The 19,897-nt window shown below is 36.6% G+C and overlaps 1 protein-coding gene across 18 annotated transcripts in view; it reads right to left on the reverse strand.

Moving 5' to 3' along the window:
• The window catches only part of MPDZ (multiple PDZ domain crumbs cell polarity complex component), a 94,557-nt gene that overhangs the window by 47,644 nt on the left and 27,016 nt on the right, over positions 1 to 19,897 (reverse strand). For 15 of the 18 annotated variants that reach the window (XM_036402907.1, XM_036402917.1, XM_036402915.1 and 12 more), the window contains 10 exons: positions 17,581 to 17,669; positions 15,738 to 15,933; positions 14,334 to 14,432; positions 12,351 to 12,430; positions 11,506 to 11,652; positions 10,117 to 10,284; positions 8,968 to 9,153; positions 6,015 to 6,224; positions 3,470 to 3,586; positions 793 to 951 (listed from right to left, as the gene is read on the reverse strand). In XM_036402907.1, the coding sequence (XP_036258800.1) occupies positions 793 to 951; positions 3,470 to 3,586; positions 6,015 to 6,224; positions 8,968 to 9,153; positions 10,117 to 10,284; positions 11,506 to 11,652; positions 12,351 to 12,430; positions 14,334 to 14,432; positions 15,738 to 15,933; positions 17,581 to 17,669 (1,451 nt within the window). The remainder of the gene's footprint in view (positions 1 to 792; positions 952 to 3,469; positions 3,587 to 6,014; positions 6,225 to 8,967; positions 9,154 to 10,116; positions 10,285 to 11,505; positions 11,653 to 12,350; positions 12,431 to 14,333; positions 14,433 to 15,737; positions 15,934 to 17,580; positions 17,670 to 19,897) is intronic. The other 3 variants (XM_036402919.1, XM_036402908.1, XM_036402912.1) reach the window with 2 other exon arrangements.

Below are 19,897 nucleotides of genomic sequence, written 5' to 3' on the forward strand. Positions count from 1 at the left end.
ATATTCCAGAAAGGTTAATGGGAGTTACTGCAGCTCAGGTGTGACAGAAAAAGCAGCAGCTACTCTATTCAAGACCACAGACTGCAAACCCAGTGGTTTTCAATGAAGACTGCTAGGAGAATGGAATTGGAAAGCTCTAGGTTAGTGATATTAAAATCTAAAGATTTAAAAAAATATGAAAAACCATGGAAAGAAAGATAACACAATCAGGTGATTATAGGTATGTGACTAAGAACCAAAAAAGCTATTATCTTCTTAATACTCTGAAATAAATCTTCATTTATTGCTTTACATAAAAACTATTACCAGAGTTTTGACATACAAGGATTTGCTTTTCATGACAGCATCATTATGAAAATTTCATTCAAAACCACAGAAACAAACAAATTATGAAGCATAAAAGTAAAAATAAGGATGAAAATTTACTCTTGCTTTTCATACTAAAATATGAGCAACAGAGTAATTTTGTGTTACCACTCTTTACTATACTTTGAATGACAATTATATTTTTCTAGCAGACTGCTCACCACACCTTTAATACTATAAACAGTTCACCATACTCTGGCTAAATCATGCTTTATCTAGCAAAAATCCAAGCTTTGTGCCTTCTATGTGCCTCTCTCTTCAACAAAGACATCTGCAAGATATCAGCACTACTCTAAACAAAATTTTACCCTGCTAGCAAATAGAGCATTTTGAAGCAGCATGACACAAAATATTTCTATCTGATAATACAGCCTGCTCACACTTAAAATCAAAGTTTGCCATCAATAAAACCATCCTCAATTTTACCTTGGGAGTTGATAATGGAAGAGAGAAGCTGTCGTTCACCTCACTGCTACAGGCACTGTCATGCAGAGCTGCCACTGAGTCCTGGAAGACGTCTCTCTCCAGAGAATACTGTGATTCTAAGGTGGACTCATCCGCTAGATCTGCCTCGCCAGAGTCCACCTAACAACAAAAGCAATTCAATCAGCCAGGCTGTTGCCATCACATCACATAAGCCTCAAACACATGCACACCAGCCACTACATACTGAGACTTTTCATCTTTTTCTTTTTCATTCCATGTTTTAGATTGAAATTACATTTGCACAGTGCAGAAGAAAAACTTTCTGCTTCCAGTAAATCTGTGTTACTACTTCTTCAAAGGTTGCAAAGAATATCTGAAGTAATGCAAGAGTCTGAACCAGAGTAAGTTGCGGGGCTGAGGCACGCTCATGCCTATTACTAGAAGTACAAAGTGTTGGGAGAATTCCACTGTACTTTTTAGTGTCTATATTTTGATTTCTTTAGAGTTTTTTTCTTTTTTCTTTTTAATATTTTTTTGGCATGGAAAAAATAGTGAACTTCACTTGGTGCCACATGTCAGGAATGTTCTCTTCACTCAACTTCTTAGGATCAGTTATTTTTAAACTCTCTTAAAACAATTTCGAAAACTACAGAGCTTTAAAGTGCATTTATAAGAAAAAAATCTTTATGTGATTTTTTTAACAGATTTTAAATTATTTTGCTTTTGACAACAAAATTACAATAAGGATTTGTACATTTCTATTATGCTTACATGAGAAATAAAATTTTTAAAAGTTTCAGACATTGACATGGGTAGTATTTTTGCCTTTTTTTAAAAATGAAACATTTTTTTCAAAGACTCATATTCTTTTAAATACGAGAATAAAATTAAGCCCTAAAACCCCTAATTTATGGTGCTTCATACACTAGACTTTGATTATTATTTCATCTCCCTGGCAGAGCTCAAGAACATATTGTAGGCCAACAAAATGATCACTGGATTAAAAGCCATCCTCATATGATAAACTTGTATGAAGCAGATGAGTGCACCCATCTACTGAGATGGGATCTAACTTGTTTTTCAGCCCCTGTGGTTAATCATATTATGAATCCATTATAGCAGTAGCAACAATCTGCAGTAATTCAACACATTGATTCCTTTTCAGGGTAAAAAGAATTATTTTTTTTTTATTATTTCAAGCCCACAGACTTAACTGCTAATCCAAACTGCTTCTTTGCTGTAACTTACTCTCAGTTCATCTTCTTGAAAATGCATATTCATTTTACCAAAGCTATGGCCTAAAAATATTGTGAAAATTCAGAACATATCTGTAAAATCTGAGTACCGATTTGTCTATGAAAAACAGTATCTCATATGTGCACTCTCAAAACATATCTTCAGCTGGGTGACTACACATTTAATTTCCCATTTTGCACATTTAATTAAGACAACTGACAAACTTGACTGACAATTTTATTAAGCCATGCATTTTCATTGCTTTTTTCACAAGTCTTTTTTTATTCGAAGCACAGATAGAAGTCAAATTTTTTAGACAGTTTGAATTTGATCATTTCAACATATCTTCAATTAAAGGCTATTTAGAATACAAAACTCGTGCTTTTTCTAAATGAATGGAGCAAGAAAAATACTGTTACCTAACTGCTAAAGGTAACAAACTGAAGAATTAAAAACAGGCAGTCTTGTTTAAAAGCAAGCTATTAATCAGCTTGTCATATACAAATGTGAAAAAACAGCAAAACTGCTGGAAGCAGTAATGCAGAGATTTTCTCCTTGACAGGATACATTTCAGGTTCTTGTTCAATTTTGAGTTTTTCTCTAATGAACTAAGTTCTCATGTTTAGAAGCTGCTTCCCTGCTCAGGTGCCCAGAAAATGAGGGCCTAATAATTTCAACATCAGACCCAGAACAGGACAAACAACCATGAGAATACACACTTAGAATACATACATATACATGTGTATTCTGGGTTGTCGCTTCATTGTTTTTTTTTATTTTATTCTGTGGGAGGAGAGGTTGGGGGATTTTTTGCTGTGCCCTAGGTCCTGTGTCTTTTTAATCTGAGTTCTTATTGGCAACTTCTGGGCTATGTAAGGCACTGAATGCTCAGGTAAGCCGCATTGTTCGTACAAGTGAAGACCTTTTGACCTTGTAAATCTCATAATCACTGATTGATGTTGAAGGCTGAAGAATATTATTAGGAGGAAGTATTTGCAGCTTTTGAAGATAGAGTATTCCTTGTAACGCTGGATTACATGCAAAAAGGGAATATCAAAAACCTTCCACAGTAGAAAAGTGATGTATTACGATACATAGAAAAATAGGCACATGAAAAGGTGCACATCTGAAAAGGTGAGATTTCCAAAGGGCTGTTCAGTGCATGCAAGGACAAGGGGATAGCCATGCACTTTTGAAAACATCAGCAAAATACTTTTTTTTTCCCCAGCAGTGAACATATCAGAGGCCAGATTCACAGCTCATGCAAAAAGACGAAGTCTCTAGACACCAGTTTCTACAAAGTCAGAATCCATCCCACCGATGGTGGATGAGTAATGTGGAGACAGTGCACACTAAAAATAAGCATGGACAGTGACAAGGCAACTCCTTTCACTACAAAATGCAAAGACTGAAGAAATCTGTGGTAAGTTGGGCCACTAACCAGAGCCAGCTCAGCATGGAAGAGGGCTGCATCAACTGGCCCCTCTTCCTCAAGTGACTGGGCAGTGTAGAAAAAGCAATCTTCCTTAGCAGAGACATAGCCCTCCTCAGGTGAAAGCTGCAGAAAGAACGAAGCTCTGAGTCGGATGAGTGGCCTGGACACAGCAGGTGCAGTGTGCATTCTGTGAGAGGGGCAGGGGGCTGTTCAGAAAAGCAAATGGATTCCAAATGCAGCAAAGAGATCATTTTAATCACAGTCACAGTATCCAGTGGGTAAAGAGACTTTTTTTTTTTTTAATTTACCTGAATTGATTCAGCTTCACACCTCATTCTAAAACCCCAAATAATGAAAAAGGTTTGTCCAGGTATACCAGAGAGCCCACAAGTTAAGTCTAGGCTCATTTTCAATTTCTGGTCTTAATAAAGATAAATTAAAACTGCCATCACAGCTGCCAACAGAGAAAGAACCTAACAGCAGAGGTCTTTATAATCTTGCTAGCCACAGAGCAATCCTGCTTGCAGGCAGGAAGACTTCATCTACTCTCTGTGTTTCACAATTGTATCTGTCAGCCTCTAGAGGACAAAATGTAATCTGACTACAAACCAAGTCCTTTTTCCAACATAATTTGATAGTAGGTGCATTTGTCCAGTACTGCAAAAGAAGCAGGGATTATTTGCAACATTTAATTACTTGGCAAACTTAGTACATGAAATATCGAAGTGCAAATGCCATATGTTTACAACTTTAGGGAAACAAAACCACATGCATTTTCTCTTTTAGAGTGGCATCTTCTAGAGTATGAAATTTCAATTGCAATTAATATGGAGTCTCCAATTAAAAAAAAATTAATTTAGCAGAGCAAGTTAAAATGTACTCTCTTACTATAAAAAGCAAGGTTTCGGGGAACTTAAACAATAGACATTCCCTCCCACTCTCTCCACAAAGATCTACTAAGAATGAAAATTTGGTATCTACATCCACAAGGGTTACAAGATTATAAATTTATGAAAGGCAAAAATGAACCTCTTAAACTATACTTGCACTTACTAATATAGAGAAAGGTATCTTCCTTGTATGTATGAACTAATGCCATTCTCCTGATTTGAACTTAACCCACCAGGGATGCTCGTTCACTAGCATTCTTACTGCGATACTATCTCAGTGACCATAGGTAACCTTTAACCTCCTTTTTCAAATTTTTCCAGACTGCCTTATAAAACCAAACCTGAAATAACCAGTTAGATGTATACAAAGTGAAGACCACACAATATAACATAAACAAAGTGTGCTATTTAAATACAAAGATTGCATAGAAACTTGTGAGGGGCTGGCATGTTAATCGTCAACGCATCAAACATTTGCAGAAGCAGCAGGCACTTTGCTGACCAAGCACAAAGTAACCACTCAGCTACAGAGGGGGGGCACACCCACCACCCAAGGCTACAAGGTGGGTTTTGAGCCAGATAAGGGAAGAGGCTGGTAAAAAGCAAATCCTGCAAGGTGCCATGGTGCTTTCTATCATATCCATGTCCTTACACAAGTGGCTCAGGTGTGAAACTCCCCTCTAGAGACCTACCAGGACACTCACATAAAGCCTGAAGGTATTCATGCCTTTTCATGGGCTGTAATTCGCTCCATTATGGTAACCTGAGAGGAAGCTGTAACATCTTAGGTGTCATAAGCCATCAAAGGGAGAAATGCCCCGTGATCTATGGTGTTACATGAGACAGTGTAAAACTCTCCACCTCATGGGAGGTAGTTGGGCATTCTCACCTAGCCTGAGCGTGTATTAACTCTTTGAACTTTGTGTTTCAAGGGTTTCCCCCATCCCCAGTGGATCAAGACTGTGACCAGCACTTTGAAGGGGCACTGAAATTGCAATAATCAAGTCTTGTCACTGGATCCATGGGTGGTGACTACATACCTTTCTACCCTTATCCCTTCTTTTTCTCTCTTTTCCCATATACATTTTCTGAAGTGTTATTTTTTTGCTTTTATATGGTTGCATTTCTAACTAAAATACCTACATTTTAAAATTTGCCAAGTATTATTCTACCTTAAGGTTCTTAAGCTTGCAAGTAGAAATTTGTTATTGAACCTCTGGAATGTTTTCTTGTTTCTCCCACACAACACCCAGAATAAATAAAACAACCTCCCCAAGCAGAATAGCAGCTGTAACAATACTATACCTTGTAAAGCAAAGAATCAGTAAATTCCACACAAATCAAAACCAACTTTTATGTCACCATCTCACACATTCAGAGAACCATGTAAAGTGTACAGTGTACAATATTATGGCAACTTTCATCCCTGAAAGACTCCGCTGTTTGCAAGGTGTTTTGCTGTTTTTTCATCTGCAGGACAGGTGTGCTAGGTCCTGCAATCACTACACCAGCAATATACTACCCAGGCTACTCCTACATGTGAGGTAATATTTGGGCCACCCAACTGTACCTCAAAACACACAAATGTATGGAGAAGTCAGGATCAGCGTGTACCAGCTTCAATTATATGAACAATACACACTGAATTCCCAAATCCTTACAGGCAATGGTTTGGCAACTCCTATTTTAACTGTTCCTGTTGGGGCTCCTTTCAGTGCTTGCACCGCTTCTTCCAGGCTGCCATTTTCCAAGTTGATATCGTTGACAAACATAAGCCGATCTCCAGGAAGAAGTCTGCCATCTTGCTCAGCCACACCTCCAGGAACTAATGAGCGAATTACAATTACAGTGTTTGCTGGATCAACAGGATCCTAATTAAATAAAAGGGAAGAAAAATATTTAATTATTTTACTCTTTTATATCTTGAGAGGACAATTTTTATTCATGACCTTTTATTGACTAGAGTTGTGTTATTAAGAAGTGTTGCTCTCCTCTAGATGAACCCTCAGTAGGAGCAAACCATGCTGTCTGTACTGTCCATACATTTAGACCTCCATTAATTTCAATTCTTAAATGTAAAAATTATTACTCCTGTCTAAGTGATGTTCCATCATGTATCTCCAATTTAAAATACTACTATATGTGCACAGTGTCATTCATGCACATCAGAAATTCATAGACTTCCTACTGTAACAACAGTGTTGCAAACTCCATCCTCCCTCGCACTCAGAGGACGCAGGTGGGGAATGTAGATGGGGGCAAATGTAACACATACACTCTAGTGGAACGAATTACTTATTTTCAATAACTGACTTGTACTTCATGATATTGCTCAAATGAGAAAGTAGTTTTCAAGAAGCAAGGTCTTGTGCATGCCTAATTAAACACTTACATGAGAGAAGAACATACCAATATATAGGACTAATCAACAAGACAAAACAAAGTGATGTTTGCTTTTAAGGAAGAAAACTGCTTTTAAGTGACCATCCTCCAATATACTGATTTTTATTAAAAAAAACTAGCATCAAATACTATTAAAAGGGATATATAATTCTTCTATAACAATTATCACATACGCAAAAAATTTCTGCAATTCTTACAGAACTACATTCACAAGGAACATCATGTTAATACTTCCAACATGCAGTTCACTTAAGAGCATGAACAGAAAAAAACCCCAAAAAATGTAACCCTGTAACAGTTTTACTGAAAGCAAAAGTAGAGAACAGACCAGCATGCAGCTGTAACAAGTTTTTATGTCAAGATGTACATCTGAAAGGACAGACACCATCAAAGCAACATGAAAATGCCACAGGAATACGGAGACTGCTGAAAGCTGGTGTGAGAGAGAAGTGTTGATGGAGGGAGGGAGGGAGGGAGGGAGAGAGAGAGGGACGGAGGGAGTGAGGGAAAGAAGGAAGGACATCAAGAAGACCCTTAGCACTTGATGACAGTAAAAAAAAAATGCCATGGAGCAATAAAACACTTCCCAAGTCAAAATGTAACTAGCAGTGCTGCTGAGCATTGACATTTTCCTTACTATTTTAACAGTAAATACTTACACTGTCCCTTTAGATGGCACTGCATGACATATTTTTGGGGAAAAAAAAAGAAACAAGCCTCTCTGGTCTATGTGACAGTCCTCTTTAGGGTTAGAAATTATGCAGACCTTTCTACAGGCCTGCCATTGTATAAAACATAAGGAATGCATTAGTACGAGCACAAATCTCCTTAAGTTTAGTTCACCCTTCACTGAAAATGAATTGAGAATTTGATGGAAACAGAAAAATAGAAATGTAAATCTCCCTGTAAATTTACTGTTCACAGTCTTATAAGAAAAAAAAACTTCAGTGACAAAGTGGAATTTTTTTACTGCACATCAAAGGAGAGAACACATGACAGTACCCAAATATTGCAACATCAAAAAAAAGCTAAGTGTTAGAAAGCTGAGTAAAGCTGGAAGACTAACTTCTATTTGAAAAATATAAGTTATACTACCTTATATTTGAAAAATACATTAACCAGCTTAAGGCACTTCCCACAAGCCTATAGTACTATTATCCATAAACAAACTTCAGTCACTAACCACATACGCACCCACCATTTGTGTTAATGCTCAAAAGAGGCTGAAGCAAAAAGATCTTCTATGAGTGCTGACATGGACTTAAACACTCAGGCTCATCTGTGATGTCTCACTGCAGAGCATCATGAGCAACACTTTAAAAAGTAGTCAGTGCTCAGCATTCATAAAAGACACTTTACTATGCCTTTATCCTTCACATTATTACACTACACTGCTCTTCATTTTATCAGTGTGCAAATGCAAAATCTAAGCCATAGCTTAATTGTAAGGAGTGCCCTGGGGCCATAATTTCCCCCTGGAAGTTATCTCCAGAAGCAGATGCATTTCTATGGACAAGATCGAGCAGAAACCTGGAAAGAGATGTGACCCCCACAAAAGCCTACATTGACCTCAGGGAGAAATTACTTGATATTCAATTAAAAATTATCCACTGGAAAACTGGGAACAGGAGGAAGATTTGTTCTGGCATCCTTACCAAGTGAAGGCAAGAGACAGGCAGTAAGCTGTTGACTGGGACACACCAAGAAACGTATTTTAGATATCCAGGAATTCTGAAGTCAAACACAAAATGAATGGGGATGTTTAAGCATGTCCCCGACAGACAGCAGCTAAGCAAGGGATTTCAGAATTACAGTTCTGGATTTTAGTAAATCCTGCTTTAAGCATTTAAGTCCTTTATTGGATCTTGCCCTAAACACCTCACTGCAGGTGCAAAATACATGGCTAAATGCCTAAATATGCTGTCTACATAACTTCTTGTCCTTGGATCACTAGGAGACAGGTTTTTGAAAACCCTAGCATATAATGGATCATCTGTTTTTCTGAACCGGTATTACTATCATTCAAAACTGTAGTCTTAATCCAATGAGACAAATATGTAATATAATTACTGGAATGCCTACCAGTTGTGATTAGTTCTACTTTATTGCTTGGTTTCAATTAATGTTGACCCTTAAAATGCATAGAACATACTGCAAGATCCAAACAATATGAAGTATTTTGTCCTCCATCCAAAGAAGTGCAGAAATTACCTGATAGTCCAATATGCTAAATCCAAGCCCCATACTCCCTTTCTCCAGCTCAATGTGCTGTATTTCTGTTTCCCACATTGCCAGAGATGAGCTTTGCACCTCTTCCATACTCTGACCGTTATCAGCTGTTTCCAAAGTTGTTCCCTCTGTGTTTGAGGAGCCGACAAATCCAAGCTCTATATGACCCTGAGAAAAACAGTAAATGTTCATCAATAAAATGTAAACACTTGAGAATCTTTAGAGACAAAAACCTGCTTACAAAAAAATGATAAAACCTAAGTGATATCTCTAAACACAGAAGAAGTGCAAGCACTCAGGAGATTTAACAAACACTGATAAACCTCGCGTAAAATTCATATCCTTCATAGCCAAGCTGCAAGTATATTAAACTACTCACGACAAAAATATTTAGAAAATTCTGTCGAATGAAAATCTTCAAAAAACCTTTTTAGTATATGCATTCAAATATATGGGAAATATATGTTATTAAATATTATGTCTAAAATATGCCTTCATTAAATGTAATCATACTGATAGTAGCCAGAATATTTAATAAAAGTAAAAACAAACAAATATGTACATACACAGACTTTTCTTCATTTGGTTTCATAGAGAAGTTTAGAAACTATAAGCTGAATTTGGTGCCTTGCTCAGAACTCAGAGTTAACTGTTTCTCTTTTCATACAAATGGTATTGCTTTGTATACTACACCCTAGGCTATTCCTACATGTTTAGTTCACCAGGCTGCCCAGAGCTGTGCACTTACAAGTGACAGAAGCGTAAGTCAAGGAAAGCAAACACAGCTATGTGCAATGAAACCCAGGTAGCAATGTTCAAACCTAGATTAAATACATTCAGATTCTAAAGAACCCAAGTTCAATTTGCTATACTCCTATATCTTGCCTACAGGACAAGAAGTACAGTACTTAGAGAGAAAGCCCCACATCCTAGAATATTTTGCCTGTGACCAGCCAGAATTCATATCTTCTGGGGGCCTAAAAATAGCATATAAACATTATTTGCTGTTTCCTATTAGACTGGCTCCAATTCCAAAAATATTAAAATATATTTCTAATCATATAAAAGAACTTAATCTTCTTTTTTCTCAAGGAAACTGTCATTTTCAGTGATTGTTTAAAGACAAAATACCTTTTCTGTGAGCTGAACTTCAGATAGGCTTAGACTCTCTAGTATTTCTGGTTGAGTAACAGGTGGAGCTACTGGACGACAGCACACCATTGTCACCTTAATAGGCAGCTCTTTCAAGATACTGACCACATCCTTGTGGTTTTCTCCAAGCAGAGAGATGTCATTCACCTCAAAAAATAAAGAATACACACTGATTAGAACTACAGTGTTCATTTGAAGCACAATAACAAAAATGAGTAAAAAAAAACCCAAGCCAACCCCAACTCACTAATCACCTCATTAAAAAAAAAGTAAAATAAAAGCAACAAAAATCCCCATGCTAATAGACACTTCCAACCCTTAATTTCTACTCAATTTGGTTCTCAGTACCAAGATACGTATTGAACTAAATGTATGTACGGTCTTTTAAATTGCATGACACTGCCCTACAAACACCATATACAATGTACCTTCATGTTTCTTGCATTAATATAAACCAAATTCGCATCTTAATTCTAAAAGAATAATTTAGAAAAGTAATTAGATGTATAGTCCATTCACTGAGTTGGGATAAGCCTATTAAATCTTAATACTTTTGCTACATATTCTTTTTTGGTGACTGTCTTGGTTTCAGCTGGGATAGGGTTAATTTATTCTCACTAGTTGTGCAGTGCTGTGTTTTGGATTCAGTTTTGGATTAGATAACACACCAGTGTTTTGGCTGCTGCTAAGCTGAATCAAGGAGTTTTTGATGTTTCATGCTCTGCCAGTGAGGAGGTACAAAAAAAGGAAAAAAAAAAGCTATGAAGGAACACAGCAGGGATAAGTGATCTAAATTGGCCAAAGGGATATTCCACACCCAAGAGCGTCATGTCCCCAGTATATAACTGGGGAATTAACGGGAAAGTGCACTGATCAGAGCTCAGGGACAGGTTCTGGCATTGATCAGCAGGTGGTGAACACTTCCATTGTGCATCACTTGAAGGTTTTTCTCCTTTCTACTAATATTTCTAATATTATTATTATACTTTACTTTGTTTGAATTATTAAACTGCCGTTATCTCAACTTACAAGGTCTTACTTTTGATTCTCCTCCTCATCCCAGCGGACTGGGGGTGAGTAGGGTAGGTAAGCAAGTTGCTTACTGGCCAGCTGCATGGCGCTTACTGGCCAGCTGAGCTTAGACTATGCGAGAGACCTTGGACTATCGAAAAGTCAGCTAAGAAATGTATGTATGTAAGCACATGTACTCACATAAATATATGTAAGTATATATGAAGTGACTACTCAACCACTAACTGGCATGCCGTTAGGCATACATCACTCCCATGGTCATAGCCTATGAGAAGAAACTTACTGCTCAAAAACTTTACTGAATGCAGACTAAGAAAAAGCAGTACTTATTCTTACTTCTAGCAGTTCATCTCCACTGAACAGCTTGCCACTTCGTCCGACTGGCCCTTCAGGTAAGATAGATCTGATAAAATGGTGACCCACTGTAGCTTCAAGGCTTATCCCTAACCCACTGCTTTCACTAAATTTATTAACCACAGCCACCTAAAATAAGATGAAGAAATGGTTACATTTGTCATATTTACAGCCAGATCTATTACTTTCCACTTCAATTAACATGCAATTAGGTCAAAATTCCAGAAGTGAGAAACCAGAAGTACTATCACGTAAAATAGGGAGTCAGGTAAAAACTGACTCGTTGACCACTTTGCAATACACAAGTGGGAACTGCTTATGACAACAATGTATCTAATAATATCTAGTTCTGCAGACACTACATTTGTGACGTGATCTCCTAAAATCAGATACTACTTTTCTTCTGTATCTACAGTATATGTTCTATGCATTATTTAGATCATTACGTGAAATCATTTACTCAGTATGCAGAATGAGAATGAAGGTTCAAGTCCTAGCTAATGAAGTGAGCTTTGAAGTTCACATCAAATATTTTTTCTCTAAAAACATTTATTCTCCTGAAGCTAGAAAATAAGTGAAACAATAGTCATGGGCACAGTAATCATACAAGTCTGCTATGGTTTTGATAAAATACAGAAAAATACATATCTATATTCAAAGTCTATAATTAGAATAATCTTCTCAAGATACTAAGGAGCATATGTGTAATTTTCATACATGAAGGAACAAATGCAATACAAGCATATTTCTATCCATATGTTGTCAAGATAATAGATGCACAGATGAAAGAGATGCATATTTAACAAGAGTAAACAAAATTTACCTACCACTATTTCATAATTCGAACCCATAATCCTCTGCCATTTTATCTTTGCAGCTGCTTCTTCTGTACTAGTTAGCTGGAAATCTAAAATTTATATTTAAGATTATTGTGACAAAAAATTAAAAAACCTAGTAAACTCCTACAACTGATAAAGTATATGGAACATGCACAATGACACAATCATTCCCATGATGTCAGAACTCCCCTAAATATGACTAAAAATTTGGCATGTTTAGTCTCACCAAGCTTGGGGTTACCACAGCAAAAACTCGCAAAGCAGTATAAAGATTCCAATCATGAAAAACTGTGTATTTTGAAAGACATGAACAGTCAAATAGTTTGGTGGCTGGGAAAAAAGATACATACTAGCCTCAGAGTTAAGTCAAGTATTTGCAATTTTTCAAGATAATAGACACAAAGGAAATGAAAAGGTTGTATTCAAGCCCTATGTTAAATCAGACTACATGTGTGCTGGTCAGATTAATTCAGGGGGACGGCTAAAATACGGCTTAAAAATGCACACTGATCCTTTTGGACAGACCCTGTATTTTACAGAGAATGTCCAAAAAACACAATCTGGAGATCTTTTTTTTTTTTTATTTTTAAAACCATGAGAACAACTGTGAAAGACCTTTCTGAAACTGTAAGCCCTAAAGGTCAGTAACAGAATGCAAGAAGTCCAAGTTCTTTGCTTTTTTTTAAAAAATTATTTTAATAGCTAAAGAATAGTAACAAACTTGGAAAGGAAGGAAGTGGGAGAAGTACAGTGATACAGTGACAGACTAGGTAGCAAACTGTGGCAAATCTTAATTTGACTGAAAGTTTATTTGCAGGTTTTAAAAACAGAGAAATGCTTTCTTTCTGCTCATTTCCCCCTCATTCACATTGTCTAGGCTCTATGGCAGAAACCAATAAAAAGCAGTATTTAGATACAGCTGCCAGCAAACACAGCAAGTTTAGCAGGATCCTACATACTCAAGGTCCATGGTCTAGGCTGTGTCTACAGTAAGTATCAAAATAAACTCTTCAGATCTGAATGCTTATCACAAGCAAGGAGAAGAATCTTCATTACAAAGTTCTCAAAATCTCAAAGTAATTATAGTAAGAAAAGAAAATGACTAGGAGCCTCAGACAGTGTTTTAAGTCTAGTCATTGCCCAGAGACATTACTAAATATAAAGTCAGATGTTGCATTGTATTCAAGGAGGACAATACTTTCCCCAAAGCCAAGACACAGCAGTATCTGAAGGGAGGAAGTTAAAAAGAAATTCCATCAGCTATCCAAGAAGATCAGAAAGCATGAGTTATGAAAAGATATATATCGCAGAACTTTTCAGTTCCTCCTTTTACTTCAGAAGCACAAAAATGTTACCCATCAAGTTGACACATCAAGTTATGTCTAAATCTGAAAAGCATATCATCACACAGGACTTCTGAAACTGCTGAACAGTGCTCTAGAAGATCAAGCAGGAAAAACATAGAAAATAGGAATTTTGACAAAAAGTATGGGAAAATTTGGAGAGTATCAGTAAACCAGAACTGACTGAATTTCAGACATTACCAGAGAATACTAAATGAAATGTAAGCTCAAGAATTTGGGAAAAGGAAATTCATCAGAAGATGCAGAAGTGCTGGAATGCAGCTGCACAGCTGCAGACAATTGTAAAGATAACAGGGAATGGGAAAGAAACATTTTTTTTCCTAGGCTAGACTAAGAGATATGCAAAATTAGACTAGGAGAGGGTTGAGCAAGTAGCCAAAGCAGACTGCTTCATGTGATATCTTCAGCATATAATTATTTTCAGTCACATACAGTAGTCCTGTTCCGACAAAACTTACAATTGAGAGCCCATGATTAAATGTATGACTACTCTGACTTTCTAGTTCTACCTCAGCTACAGAGATTGCAGAAGATGGAAAGACACACAAAACACCTGATCTTTGTGTAAGCACATAGAAGGGCATTTTCACAGAATAAAATATTAAACCTTGAGAACCTGTTTCCTGTTGTTTCTCGTCAGTTCCCATATTTACCACACTGGCACTGCATGGCAGTGATGGGGATCTCTGTTCTGTTTCATTGTTATCTGAAAAAAAGAAGAAATCTTTTCAGCTATTTAGCTATTTTATATGTCATAATACTTATCAAGCTCACAGGTATGCTCTGGGATACCAACTCTCTCCTTCACTGGACTTCAGAGTACTCATATTTTGCAAATGGAATCTGGCATGTGTGGCCCAGAAGAAACATCACATTTCAAAGACACTGTCTTCTGTTAATGCATTGCCTTCTCCAGTGAGTTCAACGAAAAAATCCAACAAACAAATCCACCACAACCATCAGTACCTGCATTTCTATGACTAACTAAAAATACATCTAAATATAACATTCTTTAACATTCTTGTATTTGTTTCTTTTTTTTTTCCTTTGTGCAATTTAGAAAGCTGACACTGGAAACAAAAATGCTTCAGCCTTGGAGAGCTGTATAGCCGGCACACTTTTCATATGTAGAAAACCTCTCCTTCCACCAAATTCTGTTATGTCTGTTGTGACCTGTCAGATGTCTCGAACACCTGTTGGCTGGAGAAACAGCATCCTGAACACTGGCCTATACCTCTTGTTAATGGTGGGAGTGGGAGGATGAAATACATGTAAGATGCTACTGGCTCTTTGCAAATCTTGTGCAAGATGGAGATTAAGCCTCTGTTGACTACTTGTGACATACTTTCACTGACATCAAACTATAACACAAGCAGCTATTTTGTGCTTCCAGCCCCTGTGCAGATACATAACTTTCATTCAAACAGTGACTTTCAAGACATGGCACATATACTTAAGTATGTGCAGAATATGTAAGATAAAGCTGCACTAGTCTCAAGTCATCAGCAGCAAAATTACTACTGGTCTTTGGCATCTGAACATTTTACACATGCATTGTCAATACCCTATCAGCCCTTAAATACAGGCTACTCCTCTCATTCCTCTACCTTGTAACAAGCAAAAGTAAAAGGGGATGAGACTGATTATGCTCATCAAGGAGGGTCTTTCTCTGATTGCTTTTGAATGCAGCTCTCACTCCTGAGTATGAATAAAACATTTGCTGCCTTCTTACCATTCAAAGATTTGCAGGATCAAAGGCTTGAAGCAATTCAGACAGAAGTGCAATGCAGGAAAGAACTTTCAACACTCACTTTGAAAATGCAGCAAATAATACCACTGTATCTAAAAGATTAATCAAACCATTGCAGACAAAACTCCACCCTTATGTACAGCAGCTACCATTACCATCTGTAATGGCTAACCAGAATGAATCTGGCCCATTTACTTACAGTTTGCAATTGAAAAGAAAAATGTTTCAAGCCAACTTAACAGCAAAGCCAGTTTTAATTACCTTTGGCTGTGGTACTATCCCTTGTTTGGAATAATAAGTCCTGCTCAACAGGAGCACTGAAGTCTTCCTGGGGTGGAATACGATTTTCCTGTTTAAGACCTCTTCTGATCAAAGTAAGCCGAACCGTTTGTCCCGTGTGCCGCAAAACATCAACTGCTTGCTGGTTAGTAAAACCCTGAAGATTTGTTCCATCCACCTGCAGGATCAAGCAGCTTTTCAGCTCACCCACAGAGAAAAAGTTCAGGGCAAAACAATGCAGTGAGCTCTAAGCATTTGTTAGCCTAAGCAAAAAGCAAGTGGAGGGGCAAGAACAAAACCTATACCGTTTTATGTAATTGGATATGCTAAGCACACCCACTGGAGTAGCCCAGAGCTAGGTGACAACCAGCACCACAGCAAAGAGGGGAGGAGCACCCACCATGATGCAGCCAGGCAGATCTGCTCTGCAAGGTGGGAGAGGATATAGCATGTGCTGTGCAGGGCATATTGTACAGCCTGTCACTCAACCACTTCAGCCATCCCTACCTCTGAGGGATAATACTGGGTGAATAAACAACACAGCCATGGCTAGGAGTTCTGGAGAAACAAGGAGACACACATCGATCCACTAGGGCAGAAAGACCTACAGAGTGCAGTCATTCTGAGGTCAAATAAACTTAGATAGAGAGAAGCCTACCAATGAACACCATGAATTCCAGTTTAGAAACAGAACACTGTTGCAAACAAGTAGACATTATCGCTGGTTCATCATTATAAGAGTTTAAAGAATAAAATTCTGCCTCTTTTGTTTCAAATTATTTTATTATCTCATTAACTTGGGTTTTTTTATGAAATTCAAAACTTTGACATTTCTTAATTCTATCCCATTACCCCTACCTAGCACCCACCATGTTTTATTCTTCTTCTCCCTGCAAACTCCATTATATTCTATTATTCCTACATCTACCTCACAGTGCCTTAAATGTCTCAAATACTTCTTACAATAATATGTTCTCTGACTCCTGTATTTGTTTCTGCCTATCTACACAAAACACATCCTTCATTATTTTAAGTCCTCCTAAATGAAGAATGAATCTCCTGGACCCTTAGTCATTTGTTGTCCTTCTCTGAAATTCTTCTAAAGTAACTAAAAATAAGGTGTGACTATTTAATTTTTCCTCCACACTAAAACCATATTTAAAAAACATTTTTCATTCTTCAGTGTCTGAGATCACTCAAATAGTTTTCTCCTTCTGCAGCTGGAGTAGAAGAAGAAAACAAACTTTGGAATAATCCATTTTAGCCATTTGTATTCAGCATGTAAATCATTACAAAAAATATATGTACTTCCACAAATAAACATGCAGGCACTTCTGGAGAGAGACCATAACCTGTTCTTAGAGCTGTTTTCACACAAATGCAAGGACAGATATATGAGAGACACAAAAATGCACTCCCTGCACTCAGGACCTGATTTCCACCACAAAACCAAGAGTTTATAGATGAAAATATGTTCTTATTTCTCTGAACACCTAAAACTTTTGAACATAACTTCTTAAAATAATTTTGAAAACAGTTGCTCAATTTGAATCAGATTTTGAAATTTCACACTTACCAACCTCCTACTGATAAGGACGATCTATAATGATATAGCCTCACATACAAGATTTTTTTTAAGAATTATAAGTTACATGCAGGTAGCATAATCAGAAAACTTGTGGTGAGATACTCTGTCAGGAAAGGACTCAGAACTGCAACACTGATCCTGAGTATTTTAAACAAGTACTTCATGAGCTTTTCTTTGCAACATCAGGAAGCAGAGTCTTGTAGACAAGCGATCTCAGTTCATCCTGCGTTTACTTACAGCTATAATTTGATCTCCAACATGGATTCTGCCATCATGTTCAACAGCACTGCCTTTTGTAATGCTTTTCACAAAGATACCAGAAGGTTCTGGGATGAAAAAAACAGGGAAAATTAAATTAACTGATTTATTAAGAAACAATTTAAATAATGCAACTAAAGGCACCAATCAATAAAGGAGATAAAGAAAAAACAATCCCAAAATAAGATAATAAAAGAATCATAAAGAAGGCAATGATTTAAGAAAAACATATATATTATTATCTTAAACAATGAGCCAGATTGTCTGTCTGCATTGGATCAGATTTAATTCAAAACCTTACAATGCCAAATACACAATTCCTGATGCAAAACAAGAAATATTCTTGATGCAAAACAAGAAATATTCTAACTTCCTTTAACCTAAATGTTGAAACCAGCATAGACAAAAAACATATTTCTGACTTTTGCCAGATTTGGACAGAAAATTCAGCTTGAGTACACTAATCCGGCAATTTCTGAATTTTCTATGCACCTAATAACAGCTTAAAAAAAATGCATGTTTGGATTGCCATATTGATAAAATTATAAATGAACAGGAACACAACTTTACGTTTGAACCAATTTTTAACTGCCGTTATCACTATTTAATAAAAAGGTCACAAAGTTTTAAAAACTCAAACAGAACAACAAAATTAAACAAAAAAACATCCATCAAAAACATTTTAGTTACTAACTAGTTACTACTTTTGAATCAAAAGGAAAATAATACATAGAAAACACCTACAGATGGGACATTTTACTAAAAGAAAACATTTCAAGAAAAACACACTTGCTTTGAAATAACTTCAACAGCTCAATAAAATACAAATATATGGAGTTCCTACATGAACATTTTGCACAGCTTACATTAAATCAGGAAAAATAACAGCATAAACAGGCATGAAATCACTCTGATGGTCTCAGGCCTGTAACACTGGTATCAGAAATCTTAACAGCATCTACTTTTTCTTAATAAATGTTCTCACTCTATTAAATGAATATACTTGATGTGAACATAATACACTAAAAAATATATTTTGAAAGCTGTCACACCTTTTGCAGACCTCAAGCTATCTTTTTAATGGCCCTCAATATGACAAAAGTTATAAGGAAGGAGGGTTAATGACTCAACTCAGCTTAGGAAAAATAAGATTACATATATATTCAAGTCATCTCATTGAGAAGTCTCTCTATTTCTGTCAGGTTTTGGGGTTATTTTGGGGGGGGCAGGGGGTTGGGGTGGGTTTTTGTTTGCCCAGGCTTTGTGCATAATTACAAAGCTGGTCCTCCTAACTTCCAAGCATTCTTATATCCTGTAACAGCTGTAAGATAACATGACAACTCCTTCTCTGACAGCCAAGTTGTTCCGTAACTGTTATGCCACAAAATTGAGTTACCTAACTAGTTCCTGAGACACGGATATTCTCTAACATAGCTACATGCAACACAGTAAATTCAAACTGAAGACCAATGACACCCAAATACTAAATAAGTCAAAATGTGCCCTCAGATCTATACATGTTCTACATCTAAATTTGTCTTTTGAAATTCAACTGGAAGCTGCTAAAGAGTGGACTTTCATGAACTCTGACTGTCTGGTCCCGTGGAAGTCCAGTTATCTCTGATCCAAAAAATTATAGCTAGAACTGTCAAAAATATGGAATGTACCATAATCCATACATTTTTCAAACAATATACAAATCAAAGCAACAGCTCTTTGAGAAGCTTTATGACACGTTCAAAAGACATCCCTTCCTAGCATCACTGAATTTGCCAAATTTCCCCTAAAGAAGCCTAAGAGAGATCTGAATTATTTTTGTGAAAAATGTAGTGGAAATTACGAAGTAAAAATAAGCAACTGTCCATGAACATTTCTGCATTTATTTCTTTAAATAAACTTATTTATTGTCTGCCATAGCACACAGATGAAGAAACAGTTATTACATCCAGAAGTCAGTAAAGAATTTGGGATGTGCAAGTAGCATTATGGACATTGTTTAAAAATTAATAACAATCTCTAAAAACTACTCAGAATGCTACTGTGTTGCCCTGTAAGAAGGCTACTTCTAACAGAAAGGGCTCAAACTATTTTACCATTGCTTTTCAAAAACACGCAACTATGAGTTTAGCCAAAAGTGAAGATAAAAAGAGATTTAAAAATACTGAGGTGGGATTTTTTAATAATATCAATTGCTTTTATTCTGAACATCCTTTTTAAAAAATGAAAACCATTCTTTCTCCTTTTCAAATTTCAAACAGATTTTAAATGGTTAAGGGTTCTTTTAAGATAAGTTATA

Source organism: Molothrus ater, chromosome Z (assembly GCF_012460135.2).
Source record: "Molothrus ater isolate BHLD 08-10-18 breed brown headed cowbird chromosome Z, BPBGC_Mater_1.1, whole genome shotgun sequence".
NCBI classification, from domain to species: Eukaryota; Metazoa; Chordata; class Aves; order Passeriformes; family Icteridae; genus Molothrus; species Molothrus ater.